Below are 21,360 nucleotides of genomic sequence, written 5' to 3' on the forward strand. Positions count from 1 at the left end.
AAGAACAGACATACAGACCAATGGAACAGAACAGAGAACCCAGAAATCGACCCAAGCTACTATGCTCAATTAACATTTGACAAAGGAGACAAGAGCATACAATGGAGTCAAGACAGTCTCTTCAATAAATGGTGTTGGGAAAATTGGACAAATACATGCAAAAAAATGAAACTAGACCACCAACATACACCATATACAAAAATAAACTCAAAATGGTTAAAGGACTTAAAAGTAAGACGAGAAACCATAAAATTCTTAGAAGAAGCCATAGGCAGCAAAATAGCAGACATATGTCGTAGAGATATCTTTACCCACAAAGCTCCTAGGGCAATGGAAACTAAGGAGAAAATAAACAAATGAGACTACATCAAAATAAAAAGCTTCTGCACCTGAAAGAAACCATCAACAAAACAACAAGAAAACCCACTCCATGGGAGAACATTGGTCAATGTTATCTCCAAGAGGCTTTTCTTTTAACTTCCTGCAAGGGTCACAGCCCTCCAGGACTGTCAATTGAGTTTTGTTTTCAAAATATAAGAGTGGAACCTCAAACCTCATTTTTTTTTCTCATGACAGCAGCAGTTAGTGTGGTTTATTACACCTTTCCTTTTTTTTCAGAATCAGCAGAATATAATCAATTCAATGAATGAAGGAATGAAAAGAGGAGTAATAGTAGCAGCTAATACTCATTGAATGCTTCCTAAGTACTCCTTTCTTGATGTGCTTTTTAAAACTTGGCTCCAATGATATCACAATTTTGCTGTTTCTCCTTTATCATTTCTTGTTCCTTATGGGTTTGCTTTATTGATTTCATTTGTTATTTTGGAGCTGGTACTAAATGTACAGTCCTCTTTTCTATTTCCCTAAGTGATCTTGTCCATTCTCGTGAATTTCAATTGCAGTTTACATGAATGACTACAAATTTGTATCTCTAATCCTTGTTTCTGAATTCCAGATTCTTAATATATCCCCACTACCACACAGTACTTTCATGTCCTGCTCAAATCCTTTTGGCCTCAACCTCTAAATTCATGGGGCTCAGCTTCCAATTGCCAGTATCTGCAACTCTTTGCTAAAGGACTTTCTCTGAATACTGTGCCCATATACACAGAGTGTCAGAAGGACCAGATAGTCAACACATCTTGTAGTCACCTCTCACTCATTGACTTGTGAGGGTTGGTATGTAATTATGACAGCTCCCTGCATTTAGAGTAGGATAAATCTGACCTATGTTGCACACTACCTTCAGAGTCTCACTAAGGAGTGAACTCCACTTAACCACAGTGGTAACTAACCTGCTAGAAAACACACTGTTCATTTACTCCCTTCATTTTCCTGTCTCCTGTCACCAATATTCTACTGATGTGCTCTTTTTTTGTCTCCTGAATAAACACATTTGCTTTCTAATATTTACCACAAAATCTACTTCTCGGGGAACTCAGACATAGATAAGTATTTGAGATATTTCAGAATATTCAGATAATATTGAGATATCCCAAAATTAACATGTAAAGAACAATATTTATTCTCTCAGATCCCACCTGGCAGGGTGGAGGAAGGATAAAGAAGTACACACTTCTTCATTTCAGAATTTCCTTAGAAGGTGGACACATTTTAGATCAGTGGTTCTAAACCTGTGGGTCGTGACCTATTTGGGGGTCGAACGACCCTTTCACAGGGGTTGCCTAAGACCATCGGAAAACACATATATAATTACACATTGTTTTTGTGATTAATCACTATGTGTTAATTATGTTCAATTTGTAACAATACATTCTGCATGTCAAATATTTATATTACCTTTCATAACAGTAGCAAAATTAGTTATGAAGTAGCAACAAAAATAATTTTATGGTTGGGGGTCACCACAACATGAGGAACTGTATTAAAGGGTCGCGGCATTAGAAAGGTTGAGAACCACTGTTTTAAATGAAGGAAACTCAGCCCTTGAGCATCACAAAAGGCCCTCACTCCCTCACAGGAGATGCCCTCTGTAGCATGCATGTGAGTGATAGACTGAGCACAGCTTTTGGCAAATGGCTTGTGATATTGATCCAAACTATGAGGTCTTTTTTCTTTAAAGTAAATGACATGGAACCTGTTAGTGATGACAAGAATAATTTCTGCGTCTGATTCAAGTCTGCAGGCACCTAAAAACATATCTCTTAACAATTCTTATTCCTAACCACAATTAGCCGACATTTGTTCCTATTCAAAATGTCCATTTGGTTCACACATGGGGCAGGTAGATAGGTCAGGGATCAGATCTTGCAGAAGAGTAGGATTTATATTAACTATGGACCAAATGTCCCCATGGATGTTAAGGACAGGACAAAATATGAACGATCTTTTGGCATGGACCAAATGTCTCATTGCTCATTTTAGACAGGACAAAATGTCCTACTAGACTAATGACCATGTACGTCAATGCTGGACACTGAATATTTGAGGTGACATCTAAGAGATAAGGAAAAATCTAAAATCATGGCTGATATACCCCAAGATCCAGATATAACATTACTTTGTGCTTATTCAATATGTTCCTAGAATTATTCATCTCTTCTAAAGCAAATAATTTAGAATGTTTTATAAAAGACCTGTGTTAGTGAAAAATGTAACCACTGAAGCATGGCCATAATTTCATCTATGGGTGGGAAACATCTAACTCTGAAGGCACAAGCATTTAATCTTACCTTTCATTTAGAAGACCTTGGAAATCAGCATTTTCCTTATTTATTTAAGAATCACAAGAGGTCTCACTAACAATTCTGACTCCTAGACTTCTCCAGTTTAACTGCTGATTCAGTGGGGCTAAGAAGAGGAACAGGGAATTGTACCAAATATCTATTCTTTCCCCTGCCTCTGTCTTATTTTCTCTGAAAGCATGAGGTATTTAGAAGGCAGTTATCTGATCACTAATTTTTTTCTCCTGGTACCAATAAGCTAACATTTTAGATAGGTGGCATTTGTCTAAATCAAATAGGTTAGTCTTATCACACCTTCGTTCTTTCAATGAATTCCCAGGATTTCTAGATATTGATACAGAACTCAACTACAAAGAGGTATTCTTTTTTTTTTATTGCTTAAAGTATTACAATGGGTATTACATAGGTGTCCTCCCCTCTCCCCCCCCCTTGACAATCCCCTGGCCTCCTCTACCCTCTAGTGTCTTATGTCCATTGGTTATGCTTATATGCATGCATACAAGTCTTTCCGTTGATCTCTTACCCGCCTCCCTCCTACCCCCCAACCCTCCCTGGCCTTCCCGCTGCAGTTTGACAATCTGTTTGAGGCAGCACTGCCTCTGTATCTATTATTGTTCAAAAGTTTATAATGGTCTCTATTATCCATGAATGTGTGAGATCATGTGGTATTTTTCCTTCATTGACTGGCTTATTTCACTTACCATAATGCTCTCCAGTTCCATCCATGCCTTTGCAAATCATAAGAGTTCCTTCTTTCTTACAGCAGCATAGTATTCCATCGCGTAGGTGTACCAGTGTTCTAATCCATTCATCTACTGATGGGCACTTAGGCTGTTTCCAGATCTTAGCTATGGTGAATTGTGCTTCTATGAACATATGGGTGCATATATCCTTTCTGATTGGTGTTTCTGGTTTCTTGGGATATATATTCCTAGAAGTGGGATCACAGGGTCAAATTCGAGTTCCATTTTTTGTTTTTTGAGGAAACTCCATACTGTCTTCCATAGTGGCTGCACCAGTCTGCATTCCCACCAGCAGTGCGAGTGTTCCTTTTTCTCCACATCCTCTCCAGCACTTGTCCTTTGTTGATTTGTTGATGATAGCCAGTCTGACAGGTGTGAGATGGTACCTCATTGTTGTTTTGATTTGCATCTCTCAGATGATTAGTGACTTTGAGCATGTTTTCATATGTCTCTTGGCTTTCTGAATGTCCTCTCTTGAAACGTGTCTATTTAGGTCCTTTGCCCATTTTTTGATTGGGTTGTTTATCTTCTTTTTGTTAAGTTGTATGAGTTCCCTATAAATTTTGGAGATTAGGCCCTTATCAGATATGACGTTGGTGAATATGTTTTCCCACGAGGTGGGTTTTCTTGTTGTTTTGTTGATGGTTTCTTTTGCTGTGCAGAAGCTTTTTATTTTGATGTAGTCCCATTTGTTCATTTTCTCTTTAGTTTCAAGTGCCCTAGGAGCTGTATCAATGAAGAACTTGCTTTGGCATATGTCTGAGATTTTGTTGCCTTTGGATTCTTCTAGAATTTTTATGGTTTCCTGTCGTACATTTAAGTCTTTTATCCATTTTGAGTTTATTCTTGTGTATGGTGTAAGTTGGTGGTCTAGTTTCATTTTCTTGCATATATCTGTCCAATTTTCCCAACACCATTTATTGAAGAGACTATCTTGGCTCCAATGAATGTTCTTTCCTCCTTTGTCAAATATTAATTGAGCATATTGGTTCGGGCCGATTTCTGGGTTCTCTATTCTATTCCATTGATCTATATGCTTGTTCTTGTGCCAGTACCAGGCAGTTTTGAGAACAGTGGCTTTGTAATACATCTTGATATTTGGTGTTGAGATCCCACCTACTTTGTTCTTTCTCAGGATTGCTGCAGCTATTCGGGGTCTTTTTTTTATTCCAGATGAATTTTTGGAGAGTTTGTTCTAGATCTGTGAAGTATGCCATTGGTATTTTAATGGGAAGTGCGTTGAATTTATAGATTGCTTTGGGTAGTATGGACATTTTAATGATATTGATTCTACCAATCCATGAACACGGTATGTTCTTCCATCTCTTTATGTCTTCCTCTATCTCTTTTTTCATCGTCCTGTAGTTTTCTGAGTAGAGGTCTTTTTCCTCTTTAGTTAAGTTTATTCCTAGGTAGCTTAATTTTTTTGGTGCGATCGTAAATGGGATTGTTTTTATACTCTCTCTTTCTGAAAGTTCACTATTGGTGTATAGAAATGCCTCAGATTTCTTGGGGTTAATTTTGTATCCTGCTACATTGCCAAATTCATGTATTAAGTCTAGTAGCTTTTTGATGGAGTCTCTAGCGTTTTGTATGTATAATATTTCCTCTGCAAATAAGGACAGTTTTACTTCTTCTTTTCCAATTTGGATGCCTTTTATTTCTTCTTCTTGCCTAATTGCCATGGCTAATACTTCCAGTACAATGTTGAACAGGAGTGGTGAGAGGGGGCATCCCTGTCTTGTTCCTGTTCTTAGGGGAAATGGTGTTAGTTTTTGTCCATTGAGTATGATGTTGGCTGTGGGCCTGAAATATACGGCTTTTATTATGTTGAGGCATGATCCTTCTACTCCCACCTTGCTGAGAGTTTTTATCAAAAATGGGTGTTGGATTTTGTCAAATGCTTTTTCTGGATCAATTGATATGACCATGTGGTTTTTTTCTTTCAATTTGTTTATGTGATGTATCACATTTATTGATTTGCGGATATTGTACCATCCTTGCATCCCTGGAATAAATCCTACTTGGTCATGGTGTATGATCTTTCTGATGTACTGCTGGATCAGATTTGCTAAGATTTTATTGACAATTTTGGAATCTATGTTCATGAGGGATATTGGCCTGTAATTCTCTTTCATTGTGTTGTCTTTACCTGGTTTTGGTATTAGGGTGATGCTGGATTCATAGAATGAGCTTGGAAGTGTTCCTTCCTCTTGAATTGTTTGTAGTAGTCTGAGGAGGAGAGGTTTTAGTTCTTCCTTGAATGTTTGATAAAACTCCCCTGTGAAGCCGTCTGGCCCTGGGCTTTTGTTTGCTGGAAGCTTTTTGATGACTGCTTCAATTTCTTCCATAGTTATTGGCCTATTGAGATTTTTAGATTCATCCTGACTGAGTGCTGGAATGTTGTATTTTTCTAGGAATTTGTCCATTTCCTGAAGGTTGTCTAGTTTTTTGGAGTAGAGCTGTCCATAGTATTTTTTATCTATCATTTGTATTTTTGTGGAGTCTGTTGTTATTTCACCTCTATTGTTTCTGATTTTGTTTATTTGGGTCCTCTCTCTTTGCTTCTTGGTGAGCCTGCCTGGCTAGAGGTTTGTCAATCTTGTTTATCCTTTCAAAGAACCAGCTCTTGGTTTCATTGATTTTCTGTATTGTTTTTTTGGTCTCTATGTCATTTATTTCTGCTCTAATCTTTATTATCTACTTCCTTCTGCTCACTCTGGGGTTTTCTTGTTGCTTTCTTTCTAATTCCTTGAGTTGTAGAGTTAGATGATTTACTACCATTTTTTCTTGCTTTTTGAGATGGGCCTGTAGAGCTATAAACTTCCCTCTCAGGACCGCTTTCACTGTGTCCCATAGGTTTTGGATTGTTGTGTTTTCATTGTCATTAGTTTCCAGGACGTTTTTAATTTCTTCTTTGATGTCATTGGTAACCGAATCAATATTTAATAACATGCTATTCAGCTTCCAAGTGTTTGAGTATTTGGGGTTGTTTTTATTGTAGTTTATTTCTAACATTATGCCATCGTGGTCTGAGAAGATGCTTTATATGATTTCAATCTTCTTGAATTTGGGGAGACTTTGCTTGTGAACCAATATGTGGTCTATTTTTGAATCTGTCCCATGAGCACTTGAGTAGAATGTATATTCTGCGGCTTTGGGGTGAAGTGTTCTGAAGATATCTATTAAGTCCATCTGATCCAGTGAGTCATTTAGGATTGCTGTTTCTTTGCTGATCGTTTGTCTAGCGGACTTATCCAGTGATGTCAGTGGTGTATTAAAGTCCCCTACTATGATTGTATTGTTGTCGATCTCTCCTTTGATATCTTCCAGGAGTTTTTTTTTTTTATAAATTTGGGTGCTCCTGCATTGGGTGCATATATGTTTACCAGAGTTATATCGTCTTGTTGTATTGATCCCTTCAGCATTATGAAGTGGCCTTCCTTATCTCTTGTTATGGCCTTCACTTTGAGGTCTATTTTGTCCGATATAAGTATTGCTACCCCAGCTTTCTTTTCCTTTCCATTTGCCTGAAAGATATTTTTCCATCCCTTCACTTTCAGTCTGTGTGAGTCCCTTCTAATGAGGTGGGTCTCTTGTAGACAGCAGATGTATGGGTCATGTTTTTTATCCATTCAGCCACTCGATGTCTTTTGGTTAGAGCATTTAGTCCATTTACATTTAAAGTTATTATTGAAAGGTCCTTGTTTGTAGCCATTTCTTTTTTTGTGTGGCTGTTTTCTTTCTGAGTTTTTTATTTCTTCTTTTTACACCAGTCCCTTTAGCATTTCTTGCATTGCTGGCTTGGTGGTGATAAACTCCCTTAGCCTTTTTTGTCTATGAAGCTTCTTATTTCCCCTTCAATTTTGAATGATAGCCTTGCTGGATAGAGTATTCTTGGATTCAGTCCTTTGCTTTGCATCACTTTGTAAATTTCCGTCCATTCTTTTCTGGCCTGATGTGTTTCTGTTGAAAAATCATTTGATAATCTAATGGGAGATCCCCTGTATGTAACTTTCCACTCTCTCTTGCAGCCTGTAAGATTCTCTCTTTGTCCTGAACATTTGCCATGGTAATTATGATGTGCCTTGGTGTGGGTCTTTTTGGGTTCACCTTGTTTGGGACTCTCTGGGCTTGTGTGACTTTTTTCTTCCCCACCTCAGGGAAGTTTTCTGGTATTATTTCTTCAAATAGGTTTTCTAGACTTTCTTCCTCTTTCTGTTGTTCTGGCACCCCTATTATTCATATGTTGTTTCATTTCATGTTGTCCCAAAGCTCCCTTAGGCTCTCCTCCTGTCTTTTAATTTCTTTCTCCAATTGCAGTACAGTTTGGGTGTGTTTTGCTTCCTTGTCTTCTAATTCACTAATTCGGTCCTCTGCTTCTCCTAGTCTACTGTTGATGCTTTCAATGGTGTTTTTTATTGCAACTATATCGCTCTTCATTTCTTCTTGGGTCTTGCATAAGTTATTGATTTTTTCATCTGTTTCTTCTTACTTCTTGCATAAGTAGTTGATTTTTTCATCTGTTTCTTCTTGCTTCTTGCATAAGCTGTTGATTTTTTCCGCCATCCAGTTTATGCACTCTAGGACCCTTATTCTGAATTCTTTTTCTGTCATGTTGCATGCCTCTGTTGCACTTAGCTGCTTTTATGGCGAGTCCTCCTTTTCTTTCCTTTGGGGGTTTCTTTGCCTACCCATGTTTGATCTCACTGACATATCTAGATGTTGAGTCATTCAGTGGCTGCTCCCTGGGTAGCAGTGGCTCCTTGTGCTGCGGTTGCTCCTTGGGTGGTTGCGGTAGCAGCTGCTCCTCAGTTGGCAGCAGCTCCTCTGGTGGGTACTGTTCACAGCTGTGGTGGCTCTTCTGGCTGGTGGGGGGAGGCTTCACGTACAGCTGCTGTTCCTCAGACAGAGGGTGTGGTGGTCAGGAGGCAGCTGTTGCTTGGATCTGCTGCGTTAATTTAAAGGCACAAAATACAATACAAGAAGTCACAAAGTACCAGGCACTGAACACGAATATATTTAGGATATTAATAACCCCAAATAAAGGTGGCCTCCTGAGCTAAGAGAGTTAGGAGATAAGGAAGAAAGAAGAGAAAAAGATAGAAGAGAAAAAAGAAAGAAAGAAAAAAAAGGAGTGCAAAAATGAAATTGGAAAAAGGGCGGGGAAAAAAGAAGAAAAAAAGGTAAGAGAGAAAAGAGAATGAAGTAGAAGAAGGGAAGAGACTATTTATATGAGGAGAAAACTCCGATAGAACCGCCACTAATCCCAACAAATTCCAGCAACAGATCCCTGGAGATGAATACAAACTACAAACAACCAATAATATCAAGCGACGCAAGGGAAAACAGAAGCACAAAAATAACTGGGGGTGGGGGGGGGGACAAAAAAAATAAGCAGAATAACCTCACAAACAATCCTAAAAAAACAAAACAAAACAAAACAAAAAAACCCAAAAAGCCCAATATACTCAACAATCAAGCAAACAACAATAAAACAATAGAGAGAGAAAAGAAGAAAAAAAATTTGGATATTGAAGAAGGATAAGGGAGAGGTGTATAAGGATTTAGAGCAGGGGATTGGAAATAGGATATATAAGTAGGGTGCAATTTTGACAGGGGGTAAAAAGAAAAGGGAAAATCTAAAGCTAGAGTAGGGTAAGAGAAACAGGACAACAAAAGGGAAAAAGTGGGGCAGAGAGTTTTAGCACAGAGGTAAAATTGAGGTAGAGAAAAATGTTGCTTAAGGAACGATGAAAACAGAATGGAGAACATTAGTCCCAAGATAAAATAAAGAGAAAATAAAATGACACTTTAAAAAATGGTAAAATGGTAGCAGTCATAATACTGGTTAAAAATAAAAATGTAGTAATTAAAAGGGTAAAATCAGGTGATGGAAAAAGAAGAAAAAGAAAAAAAAATTGGTTTCTTAGTTAAAAGGCGAAAAAATAAAAAAAAAATTGCAGTAGTGAAGGTCTTTCAGTTCTTCTACTCTTTAGCCTGGCTCGCCTTAGTCCTGCCAGGTATTCAGGAGAGTGCTGAATTTCCCTGTGATACACTGTTCCTCTGTGTTGTAAATCACAGTCCTGATTTTAAAGCAGGCCGTATTTGTGATCCAGACTGCCTTAATTTGTGTTCACCTAAGAGTCAGTTTGTAGCTCAGCCTCTGGGTGGCAGTGTTTTGGGGTTGGCCTCTGAGGCTATACGGCTTCTCTACCCAGCAGCAAGGGTTTATTTTCTCTATTGCACTTAAAACTGGTTTGGGGAGGTCAACTGCCCAGAGCTGGTTCTTAAATAATCTTTACCCTGCTCTGTGTTGTTGGTGGGACTGTAAGTCCCTCTATAGGCCAGACCCTGGTAACTCCCAGGGACTAATCAGATTATTTTAATCCTTTATCTCGTACAGGGTGGAATCTGGGTGTGGCTGTGCTCCTTGCCTGGGGGGTGGGAGGAGGAATTCCACCCTCCGGAGAGAATGGCTGTCCCAGTCCTGGGCCCAGGGGGGTCTCAGCACTCAATTCGATGCCACCTCTCCCGACCCCCCTCTCTCCTCAGCCTCTCCCCAGATTTCACTCGTCCACACCTTCTCCCTCTCTTCAGCACAGGTGAGTGTCTGTATCTGAACTGTCCTATGGGCAGGGTTCAGTGAAAACAAAGAAACAAACAAACGCTGGCCGGCCGCGGAAACGCTCCTCTCTTACCAGCACTGCATGATCTGGTCAGCTCCTGAGGCTTCCCCCTTTAGGCTCAGTCCTCCATAGTCACAGAATCCAAATCTCAAATACCTCTGCACCAGGAATCCCTCGGAACTCCTTTCCCCAGTCAGGGGCTGTGTCTGTCCCAAGAGACTCGGCTGTCTGCACACAGTCTCCCTCCGACCCTCTGGGCTCAGAGGTCTGGCAAAGTTTGCTGCCCAGATCCCTGGTTTTTTACCTTTCCAGGGGAGCTCTGCCCTTCCAGGCTGCAAACGGTCTCACCAACTGAGTAATTTCGCCAATTCGGGGTAGGTGTTATTAGTTTCAGCTGCTTACTCCATTTGCTCCGGGACAAGACCTGGGATGCATCTGCCTATATCACCACCATCTTGCTTCTCTCCAAAGAGGTATTCTAATAAACTCATTACTACTATCATAGATATTTTTTCTGACCAAGTCACAGTAAGGTTTTTTTAAATTACTTGAAGAATCACTTTATTGCAAAACAATATTATTTACTAAAATTTGATATTACACTCTTCAAATAGATTAATATGGTTGATAAAACCCACAGAAAGTTTTCAGAAGCACTCACTTTTATAACCCGTCACCAATTAGCTATAAAGAGCTTGAAGATTTCATCATTAGTTTAAACTTACAGAATTGTTCTGTTGGTTATGTGAGGCTGTATCAAGTTAAAAGTCTTCTGCACAGCAAAAGAAACAACCAACAAATGAAAAGACAACCTACAAAAAGGGAACAATTTTTGTAAACCATGTATCTCATAACATCTGAAATATATACAAAACTAATATGTCTAAATAACAATAAAAATTTCAATTAAAAATTGGCAGGTGTTGCTCAGTGGTTGAGTATCAACCCATGAGCCCAGGAGGTCTCAGTTTGATTCCCAGTCAGGTTACATGCCTGAGTTGTGGGCTTGATCCCAGTAGGGGCATGCAGGAGACAGCAGATCAATGACTCTCATCAGTGATGTTTCCATCTCTCACTCTCTCATTCTCCCTCTCCCTTATTCTCTCTGAAATACATTTTAAACAATGGGCAAGGGATCTGTACAGACAATTTCTGAAGAGCACATGCAAATGGCCAACAGGTACATGGAAATTGACTGGAAAATCTTCAGGGATATGCCAATCAAAGCCACAATGAGATATCATCACACACTTGTCAGAATGGCTATCATCAAGATGACAAACAAGTGTTGACAAGGATGTGAAGGAAAGGAAACCTTGTACACCATGGGTGGGAATGTAAGTTGGTATAAATAAGATGGACAACAGAATGGAGGTTCTTCAAAAACTTAAAAATAGAAGTGCCATCTACCACAGAAAAATCCCACTTCTTGGTAAATAAAATGGAAATGAAATAACTTATGTTCCACATATAAATGGATAAAGAAGATGTTAAATACACAATAGTATGTTATTCAAGCATGATACAGAAGAAAGTCCTTCCATTTGTGAAAACACAAATGGTCTTTGAGAGCATTATGTCAAGTGAACAATGTTAGACAGAGAACAAATGCTGTATAATAATATCACACACATGGAACCTTAAAAAGCTTACTATATAGAAACAGAGTAGAATGGTGGTTATGAGAGCCTGAGGACTCAGGAAAATAAGGATATGTTGATCAAAGGGTACAAAGTTGGAGTTAAAATTTGAATAAGTTCTGCAGACATGCAGAGCATTGTGATTATAGTCAACAATACATCAAAGTTGCTAAAGACTAGATCTTAAATGTTCTCACCACAAAAAAGAAATGATTATGTGACATGGTAGGAGTTTAGCTATGGTGTTAATCATATATAGTATACAAATGTATCCAACTAACATGCTGTAGACCTTAAAACCACACAATGTTTACGTCAATTGTATTTCACTAAAAATAACCCCTTTCAAAGGCCAAAGTTGTTAAGGAAATGTAAATTAATCATAATGATATACTACTCTATACTTAACAGAGTGCTAGACATTATAAAGACTGATCACACCAAGTGTTGGCGAAGGTCTGGAGCCACTGGAACTCTCAGTCACCAATGATGGGAATGTAAAGTAGGATAATACTTTAGCAAAGAATTTGGCAGACTCTTTAAAAATAAGAAACTTTAACCTTATGAACTACTCTGTGTTACAGTCCTTCCACTGCTAGGCATTCACCCAAGTGAAATGTATGCATATGCTTAAGAAAGACATGTATATGAATATTTGTGGCAACTTTATTTTGGATATTTTCAAATTGGAAACAATGTAAATGTACTGATACACACAACAACACAGATGTTTCCCAAAATAATTTTGCTGAATGAAAGGCAAACTAGGATACATATGGCATTATTATATCTATGTAAAATTCTAGAAAAGACAAACTAATCCAAAGTGATAACACATCATCAGCTGCCTGGGGAGAGAGGAAGGGACGGACAGGAGGAAACTTTGGGTGTGATGGATATATTCACTATCCTGAATGTAAAGATCATTTCAGGGGCGTATACATATGTCAAATTTATCAGACTGCACAGTTTAGTATGTGAAGTTTATTATATGTGAATTATACCTTAGCAAAGCTGTTGGGAAATATTGTAAATTTAAGTTTTTGTAATTTTTGCTAGTATATATTGACCTTGTATCCTTTAACTATAAAGCATTTCTTTTTAATTTTTGCAATTGCCCATCCCTTTTTGTTTTGGTCTCATACCAGAGGGGAGAAAGAGAGAGAGAGAGAGAGAGAAAGAGAGAGACATCAATGTGAGAGAGCCACATTGATTGGTTGCCTCTTGCTTGGGCCTCTTCTAGGCCAGAGATGGACTCTGCAAATGAGGTACATGCCCTTGACCAGAATCATACCTGGGACCCTTCAGTCCTCAGTCCTAAGCTCTATCCACTGAGCCAATAGGCTAGAGCTGTAATTGCCTTTTAAAATATACATTTCTTAGGCTATTATGCAGTGACTATTTGCTAATAGAGACAATTTTACTTTTCTTTGTCAACCTTAAACTCTCTTACCCTTCTGCTTTTTCCTTTTCCTTTCTTTATTGCACTGAGATCTCTTCATCTTATGGGGAAGCAATAAAAATTACAGCATGAATTATACTGTTTGCTGTGTTTCATGATGTCCTTCATCAAGCTTAGTATCTACTTACATTTTAGTCATTAAAATTATTTTTATCATGAATATCTGTCTAGCTGGTCATATGATTTTCTCCTTAACTCTGTTAATATAGTGAATTACATTTCTTAGTTTTCAAATGTTGAATCAACATTGAGTTCCAGAATATTCTACTTAATCTTTTAAAAATATTGCAGTATTCCATTTGCTGATATTTTTCAGTAATTGATACAGCCCTTTTATGTAACAGGGTTTCATTAACTATTTGAAAATGCTTCTGTCTTTATTCTATGCTTATGTGATGAAGGCACTTTTATGCATTTTTTATATGAAAACATTTAACAATTGCATGCAGCTATTTTAAGTCATTTTTTATAAATGAGCTAACTTTAATCAGATAATATATAAAAACTGTAAGATTTATTACATACTGAGCCACAGAGCTAAGACATGGAGCACAGTTGTCTACATTCTTTTGTTTTTGTTAATGCTCACTGGAGCATATTTTTGCCATTGGTTTTTAGAGACAGTGTGAGAGAGTGGAAAAAGGGGAAAGAGAGAGAGAGAGAGAAATATCAATGTGAGAGAGACACAGGCATTGGTTGCCTCCCCCACATGCCCCAGTAGGGGCTGGGGATGGATCCTCAACCCAGGTATGTGCCCTTGACTGGGAATCAAACCCCAAATCCTTCAGTGCATGGGTTGTGGCTCTAACCACTGAGGACACCAGCCAGGGCTGGCTCTAGATTCTTAAGAATAACCTATCATTATCTTTTGAGAGTTTCCCTTTATTTGAGACTGGATCACAGAAATTTGAAACAAGCTATATTTCCAAAAGAAACCTAACATAAATGTGTGAACAAAGCTACCCCCACACAGGTTTGTATGTTTCTCCACTAACGATGAAAGCCCTGCTATATGGAAGCAGGAAGACTGATGTAATAGTGTCCCAGAGATTGCTCTGTGGCTCTAGCTCAGTCACTCTCAACTGTAGCTGCAAGTTACCATCATGTTAGAAACTTAAAAAAAAACACATCAGTCACTAGGATCTCATATAGCAAATGGGATTGCAACCTTGGGGAGGGAACATGGGCACAGGTTATTTTACAAAGTTCTCCAGGTACCTCTCATAGCTATCTATGTTTTAAAACTACTGATGTTCCAGACATATTTGCAAATTGTAGTTTCTGACATTCTTTTCCTGCCTTATCTCCTGACCTTACACAGTTCTCTTGCTTAGAAAGACTTCATGTCTTATTTACTTTAGGATTTATAAACACTTACCATTTTCTACCCTCCCCATTCATTATGCCCATCAGATCAAATTGTCCTCTAAACTTCCTGCTGTACGAATGGCTTTGATGACCTCTGTGTGTGGCAACTTCCCAGTCACTGCTAGGACATGTGACCCTCTGTGTCCTTTTCTCCTGACATTTGTTTTCCTAGAGCAGTACTTAAAATACACTGCTCAACATAGTGGAGTTAGCTGAGGTTGCACAGGTAAACAAGACAGCCTCCCTTTGTACTGTGTCTTCTTGAGGTGAGTAACATGGGACACATATTATTGTGGGGTTTTCTTTGTATAGTATTGCTGTCAGGACTACTTCAGCTCTGGTCCTTCTACGATTAATTGTTCCTGGTTCTCTGAAGGATAAATTGAGCATTCAAAATGCATGTATTCTTAAATGCTACAGGAGATAGTTTCATTGAGCTTTTTCCCATATGTACTACTTAATTTGCTTACTTTTAATTGATTTGGGTGCAGAAGGAAAAAAGGGAACAGTCTTCCCTATGAAAAGTAAAGGGGTTTAGCCCTGCCCAGTATGACTCAGTGGTGGGAGTGTCAGCCTCCCCTTCTCCCAAGAAGGTTCCCCAGTTTGATTTCTTGTCAAGGACAAGTACCTAGTTTACAGGTTCAACCCAGTCACCTGCAGGAGGCATCCAAGAAATGTCTCTCTGGCATAGATGTCTCTCTCTCTCTCTTTATCTTTCTCTCTCTCCCTCCCTCCCTCCACCTCTTTCCTCCCCTCCAGTCCCTCTGAAAATCAATGAAAAAGTTATATTTCAGTAAGAATTTTTTTTTAAAAAAAGTATGGTATTTAATAGTATTCACCTTTCCCCATGTTTCTCCTATCTTATCACCTAGGAGTTTTAAAGTTTGCATTTTATATTAGATCTGTGCTTCATTTGGACTTAATTTCTGTGATGGGTATAACGTCTGTGTTTACACTTATTTTATTGGATGTGGATATCCTGTTGTTTAGGCACTATTTTGAGAAACTATCTGAGGTTGCACAGGTAAACCTCATTGTAATACCTTTGCTCATTTGTCAAAAATCAGTTGTGAATATTTAAAGGGGTCTGTTTCTGGGATCTCTGTTCTGTTGAGTTAATCAACTTGTGTCTTCTTCTGCCAAGGCCCAGTCTTGATTATTGAGTTACTTATAGTGAGACTTGAAGTTGAGTAGCATCGATCCTCCAACTTTGCTCTTCTCCTTCAATTCTCTATTGGCTATTCTGTATCTTTTGCCTTCCATATAAACTTTAGAATGGGTTTAATAGCAGCCACACAATAACTTGCTGAGATTTTGATTGGGACTGTATTGAATCTATAGGTCAACTGGGGAGTAACTGACATCTTGACAGTAAGGAGTCTGCCTATTCATGAACATGAAATATCCCTCCGTTTATGAGTCCTCAGGCCAGTTAACATAAAATCCATTCTTCATGCTTCAGCACATTTGGTTTGAACTAATTTTGCCAGCCTGACTATACAGACTCTATTTTAAGCCCGCTGGGCTATACTGACTTGATCTCATTTTCTTCACTTATTCCTCAGAGAAAATGATTCAATATAAAATTTATTTAGTGCATTGTACCGTGTAATCTCAGTTTCATTCCTGAGCTTTCTTCCTCTCATGATCTTATTATTTCCATGTTGTACTCGAGCCTAACTTCAAAGCTGGCTGCTTAATGTTCTGGAAGCTTTTTAAATATTCCTGGTGGTGAAATTGTACTATAGCTTTATGAGATGTCCCCTTGGGGGAAATTGGTTAAAAGGAACATGATAACTCTCTGTACTATTACTTACAGCTTTATGAGACTCTCCATTTTTCTCAAAATAAAAAGTTTAATAAACCAAATCTCCAATAGAGTCTAATATGCTCCTAGTGTTGCAAAATACTAATGGCCTATATATGAGTGTAATTACAGTTTCCAAAATTTATTCTTCTCTTTCTTGCTTTGATTCTCCTTCCTTTCCAACACAATAAGTTGAAAAGCTTTCACATCTCTCCTCCATTTTAGGGTTTTAAACCACTGTTTATTACTTTATCTCCACCCCGTACTTCTGAGAATATCAGAAAATTATCCCAAACCTCTTACTGAGGGAAGACCTATTGAGAAATATTTGAGTGGCATCTCTCACAAGTGTTTTACACAGAATACCTCTGGATTATGTTATTATGAGCCATGTATTGTAACCTCACCAAGCTCCTCAACAGCCAGTAAAGGAAACTCCTCAGCTGGGTGAAGGTGGTTGACAAAGAAAGGGGAACAAAATAGGCACAGTCTCTAGAGCTCTAGGCCTCAGGCTCCACTGCCTCCTGTTTCAGGGAGGTTGGGTGGGGATTCTATGGGCTGGCCATGGTGTGCAGCATTTCTGTGAGGCCTGCTCCAGGTCAGTCCTTCCTGAAATGTTTCTATATTCTGAGGAAAACGGCGATTCCAGGGCCCATATTTCTTTAAGTGCTGTCAGGCCTCTTTGGGCTTAGCCAAGGTTTGGGAATGAACAGCTCCTTCTTAAGTGTGCTGAGAATGTGTCCTGCTGTTTCTCTCAAGTCTTTATGAGGTCTCCTGTTCACATGTATGACTCCTTGATCCTATGAGCTTATGCAAATAAAAAAGGGAAAGTCCAATATAATTAGGAATCTAGGGGAGTAGCAGGTCCTTTGTCTGTAAGAAACTTTCACTTATAAATAAGAAATTTGTCTCTGTGTCATATGTTGTAAACATTCCTTTTGGGTTTTTTCTTCAGACTTGATAAAATGTCTTTCTTCTCATCATGTATCAGAATCATTTTCATCACTGCCTTGGCATTTTCTCTTTACTCTGGTGAGTACATTTCAATTCTGGATGAAGCTATTCCTATATCTTAGAAAGTGCAGGAGACGACTTCTGTTATCTTGAAATGGAGCATGTTCTTTTATTGGGCATGTAATATTTTAACTGGCAAAATGAAAGGGAGCAAGTTACAGAGCTCTTCTAAGGAATTACGTCTGTAGATTGCTTTTTCTCTTTTCCCACACTAGAGGAATGGTGGCAGAGAGGTGGATTAGAATGAGCAGAACTTAGTTTTTTGTTCATTTATGATTAAAATTATTTACCTAATTATTATTTTGGAGGTCAGATTCTATGTTTGCTAAATGCCGAGTGTAGGGAGTAATGATATTTCCTAGATCTGACATTCGTTGGCAATGTGATTTGTTGTGTGCTAGTTCTGAGGCCATTAAAGTAAAAACTTTTTGTGAGGGGAGAACTCAAGCTTTACTCCCATAGAAATTTATCTTTCTTTAGTGCAAAGAGACTGAAGAATTTGAGTAAAGTAATTATAATGTGTTGAACAGACCATGGATATTAGAACTAACTACTATTTCCTTAAGTCGTAATTAATTTCTTCAAGTTAGGTGACTTTATGCAAGGCATATTAGAGACATTAAACAAGGCATTGTCTTCTCTGACTAGAATGTCTCAGTTATTCAAAAAGGAATTAAAAGAAACATGGTATCTTCACAGGGCTGTTTGGTGATTGCTGCAAACACTTAAACATATTTTTCACAGATAAGAATAATTTAGAATTACATTTCCAGATTTGGAGTTATTTTGTGAGCTGACTGTTTAGCTACTACCACAAAAGGCTCATCTCAGAACTTGGAGGTACTCAGTAGGCAATATGTGTAGTATTTTGCTATCAAAAGTTATAGGTTCTTCCCACAGAGACTCTGATTGTTTTCCTATTCTTCTTATTTTTACATTTTCTTTTGTGTGCTGGTTGCAGGAAATTCTCTTGTACTTGCTAGACGCTTGCGCACTCCGGTAAGTTTAATTTTGATTAATTTCAATATTGAAAAAGGTGAACTTTTAATTGTTCCATATTGTAGATTTTAATAGCAAATTTCATGAAAGAGCCTTGCCAGTTTTGCTCAGTGGTTAAGCTTCCACCCATTAACCAAGAGGTCCCTGGTTCACTTCCTGGTCAGCGCACATGCCCAGGTTTGGGCTAAATCCCCAGTAGGGGGTATGCTGTAGGCAGGCAATGGATGTCTCTCTCTCTCTCATTGATATTCCTATCTATCTACGCCCTCTCCTTACCTTTATTAAAAAAAAAATTCACCAAAAAAAAAAAATGTGCAAAAGAGTGATCTTTCAAAAAAATTTTTAAAACTGTGCCATAATTATGCAAGATTAAATGAAATTAAGCCAGCCTAAAAAAATTATTTGGTATTTTGGACAAGATGAAAATATCCCATTATTTCAAAGATTCCATTATTAGGTATCCTTCTTATTTGTAAGCATATAATAAAGGTTACAGTGCATTTAAAGTAGAATTGTGGCCCTAGCTGGTTTGGCTCACTGTATAGAGTGTCGACCTGAGGACTAAAAGGTCCCAGGTTCAATTCCAGTCAAAGGCACATGCCCGTGTTACAGGGCTCTATTCACATTGGGGAGTGTGCAAGAGACAGCAAACCAATGATTCTCTCTCATCATTGATGTTTCTCTCTCTCTTCCTCTCCAATCCTATCTGGAATCAATAAAAATATTTTTAAAAAATATTCTCCCTTCAAGGCTGTAACATAGAAATCTTACCTGAATTTCTAGCCAGCCCTGTGCAGTCTCCACAACTGCATGAGCCATTAGTTAAAATCTCTTTCTGTCTCTCCTTTAAAAAAAAAAGAAAAGCAAAAGAAAAAGAAATAAAGTAGAATTGTGTAGCCCAGCAAAACAAGAGGATTACAAATATTATCCACTTAAAGGTGGATATATTAATAATTTTCATATATTCACAGAGGAGAATATTATATAGAGGGAAGAATTATATAAATAGTTTAAGTTTACAAAGACATTTTAAAAGCAGGTATATCAGAATGTATGCCATCTTGTTTATTTAGGTAAATTACCAAAACTGCCATTAGGAAACAAATTTTATATACCTACACAAATACTAATGTATTGAATATGTACATCTCTGCTGATAATGTAAATGTATCTGATACTTTAATAGTGAAACCATTGAGAAATATGGGGAAATTTTTAAAATTTCAGTTTACTACACCTTGTGGCATGAAATAATGAGAAAATCTGATGCAGGCATGAGAAGAAGTGCGACAGAGTGACTAATTTATAAAAATACATTCAGACATTTGTCTGTATTTTATAAATGATTTAGGGTTTGTAGAAATATATCAATAACATTTTATGACTTAGTGGGATTCATTTCCAAACCTCATTATAGATTTTCATTCCATTTTGATGCATGGCATCTTGTACTAAGGTTAAAGAATATTTTATTGAAAAAGTTCATTACCTGACAAATTTTATGTTCTTCTTTATGTTTAACAGCCAAACTGTGATGGATATAAGGGTCGAACATTTACTTGCTCCAACAATGTGAATACACTCTGCGCAAGCAATGGTTATACTTACAAAAATGGATGTCTTTTCTGCGCTGCAATGTTGTAAGCACACCAAATAATAAAGAAACCATCACAAATGATTGGAAAACCCAAGTTTCTGATAGCCTAGGAACAGCATATATGGAAAAAATTGTACTATCTCAGTAAAAGTCAAAATCACACTGGTACCGTTCCCAGAAATTCTCATTTGCAGAAGTGGTTTGGTATTTGACATCTCGATATAACTCTTCTGGATATTTTACAAATGTACAAATCAAATAATTTAGTTAAATTATTATGACTTACTCATGTCAGTCTATGACCAATATATTGAATTCTGAAGTCCATATGATAATTGATAATCTCTATGATGTAGCTTCAAGCTACAGTGAACATAATTGAGCAAGAAACACTACTTGACTACAGAAATTTGCATCCATCACAATGGGTCTATTCATGCTAGAGGGTATCCTCTGATTTTGGTCCACCTTGTCTTCTGAGCTCCCTGACAGACTGCAAACCTTCTTTAGAGAGTGGGCATTCCAGGACCTTTCCACCCAAGCTCCTTTTCTATATCCTTCACTCCAAGGAGTTGCAGTCTAATGGTTCAGCCAGCCTTCGTAGCTCCCTCCTCATTTTCTCTCAAAGTTATTTCCTCTTATTTAATTCCACAATTGGCTTCTACTTTTAGAGAATCATTCAAACAATCTCCAATCCTATCCTCTCTGCAGTATGAGAGATTTCCAAGACCGATCCAGGAATGACCACATAGGAAGAGTCAAGTAGCCCAGAGGAGGGAAGGATGTGTGCAGGGCTGGGGAACACATAGGTCCCAGCTGCTGGATGAGGTGGAGCACAGCCTCTCCACAATGGGCACTTAATGCAGTACCCAGGTAATTTTAAATGCTGTTTATAACAATTTCTCTTTCTCTTTTTTTTCTTTACAGAGACTCTCATAAGCCAATTCAATTTCGTCATTACGGGAAATGCTGATAGTTAGGACAATCCTATTTTGCAGTGGATTCTACAGCCAATCAGAGTCTTTTCAATCAGGGAGTTAAATTCCTAGGTGACCAGACAAAGCCTCTTATGCTATATAAGATGGAATATAGAATGTTGAAAATTGTCTCTCAACTCTAAGAACTTTTGATTGATTTTACTCTTTGTTCAATAATAAAATAGCAGTTGAAAAACTACCTTAATCGTGTGTTTGATAATATAACACCTAATGCAATTTACAATCATAAATATTGCAATCAATAGAATGTTAAATTATATTATCGTTTTTCAAAACACCACCTTGCTATAAAAAATGTCGGCAGAGTAAGTGGATGCTTTATGGACATGCTCCCAGGAAAAAACTGAAATTACAACTAAAATACAGAAAACTTCCTGAATAATCATTGGAAAACTTGC

The 21,360-nt window shown here is 37.8% G+C and overlaps 1 protein-coding gene across 1 annotated transcript; it reads left to right on the plus strand.

Moving 5' to 3' along the window:
- The first annotated feature begins 14,707 nt into the window (after window positions 1-14,707).
- Window positions 14,708-21,125, plus strand: LOC139011619 (sperm-associated acrosin inhibitor-like). Its single transcript, XM_070417118.1, has 5 exons — window positions 14,708-14,813; window positions 17,310-17,386; window positions 18,330-18,367; window positions 19,892-20,007; window positions 20,892-21,125. The coding sequence occupies exons 2-5, from the start codon at window positions 17,320-17,322 to the stop codon at window positions 20,935-20,937; spliced, it is 267 nt and encodes an 88-aa protein (XP_070273219.1). The 5' UTR covers window positions 14,708-14,813; window positions 17,310-17,319; the 3' UTR covers window positions 20,938-21,125.
- The last annotated feature ends 235 nt before the right edge of the window (window positions 21,126-21,360 follow it).

This window comes from Myotis yumanensis, unplaced genomic scaffold (genome assembly GCF_028538775.1).
Source record: "Myotis yumanensis isolate MYYU_CA2020_CCGP unplaced genomic scaffold, mMyoYum1.0.hap1 SCAF_5, whole genome shotgun sequence".
Lineage (NCBI taxonomy): Eukaryota > Metazoa > Chordata > Mammalia > Chiroptera > Vespertilionidae > Myotis > Myotis yumanensis.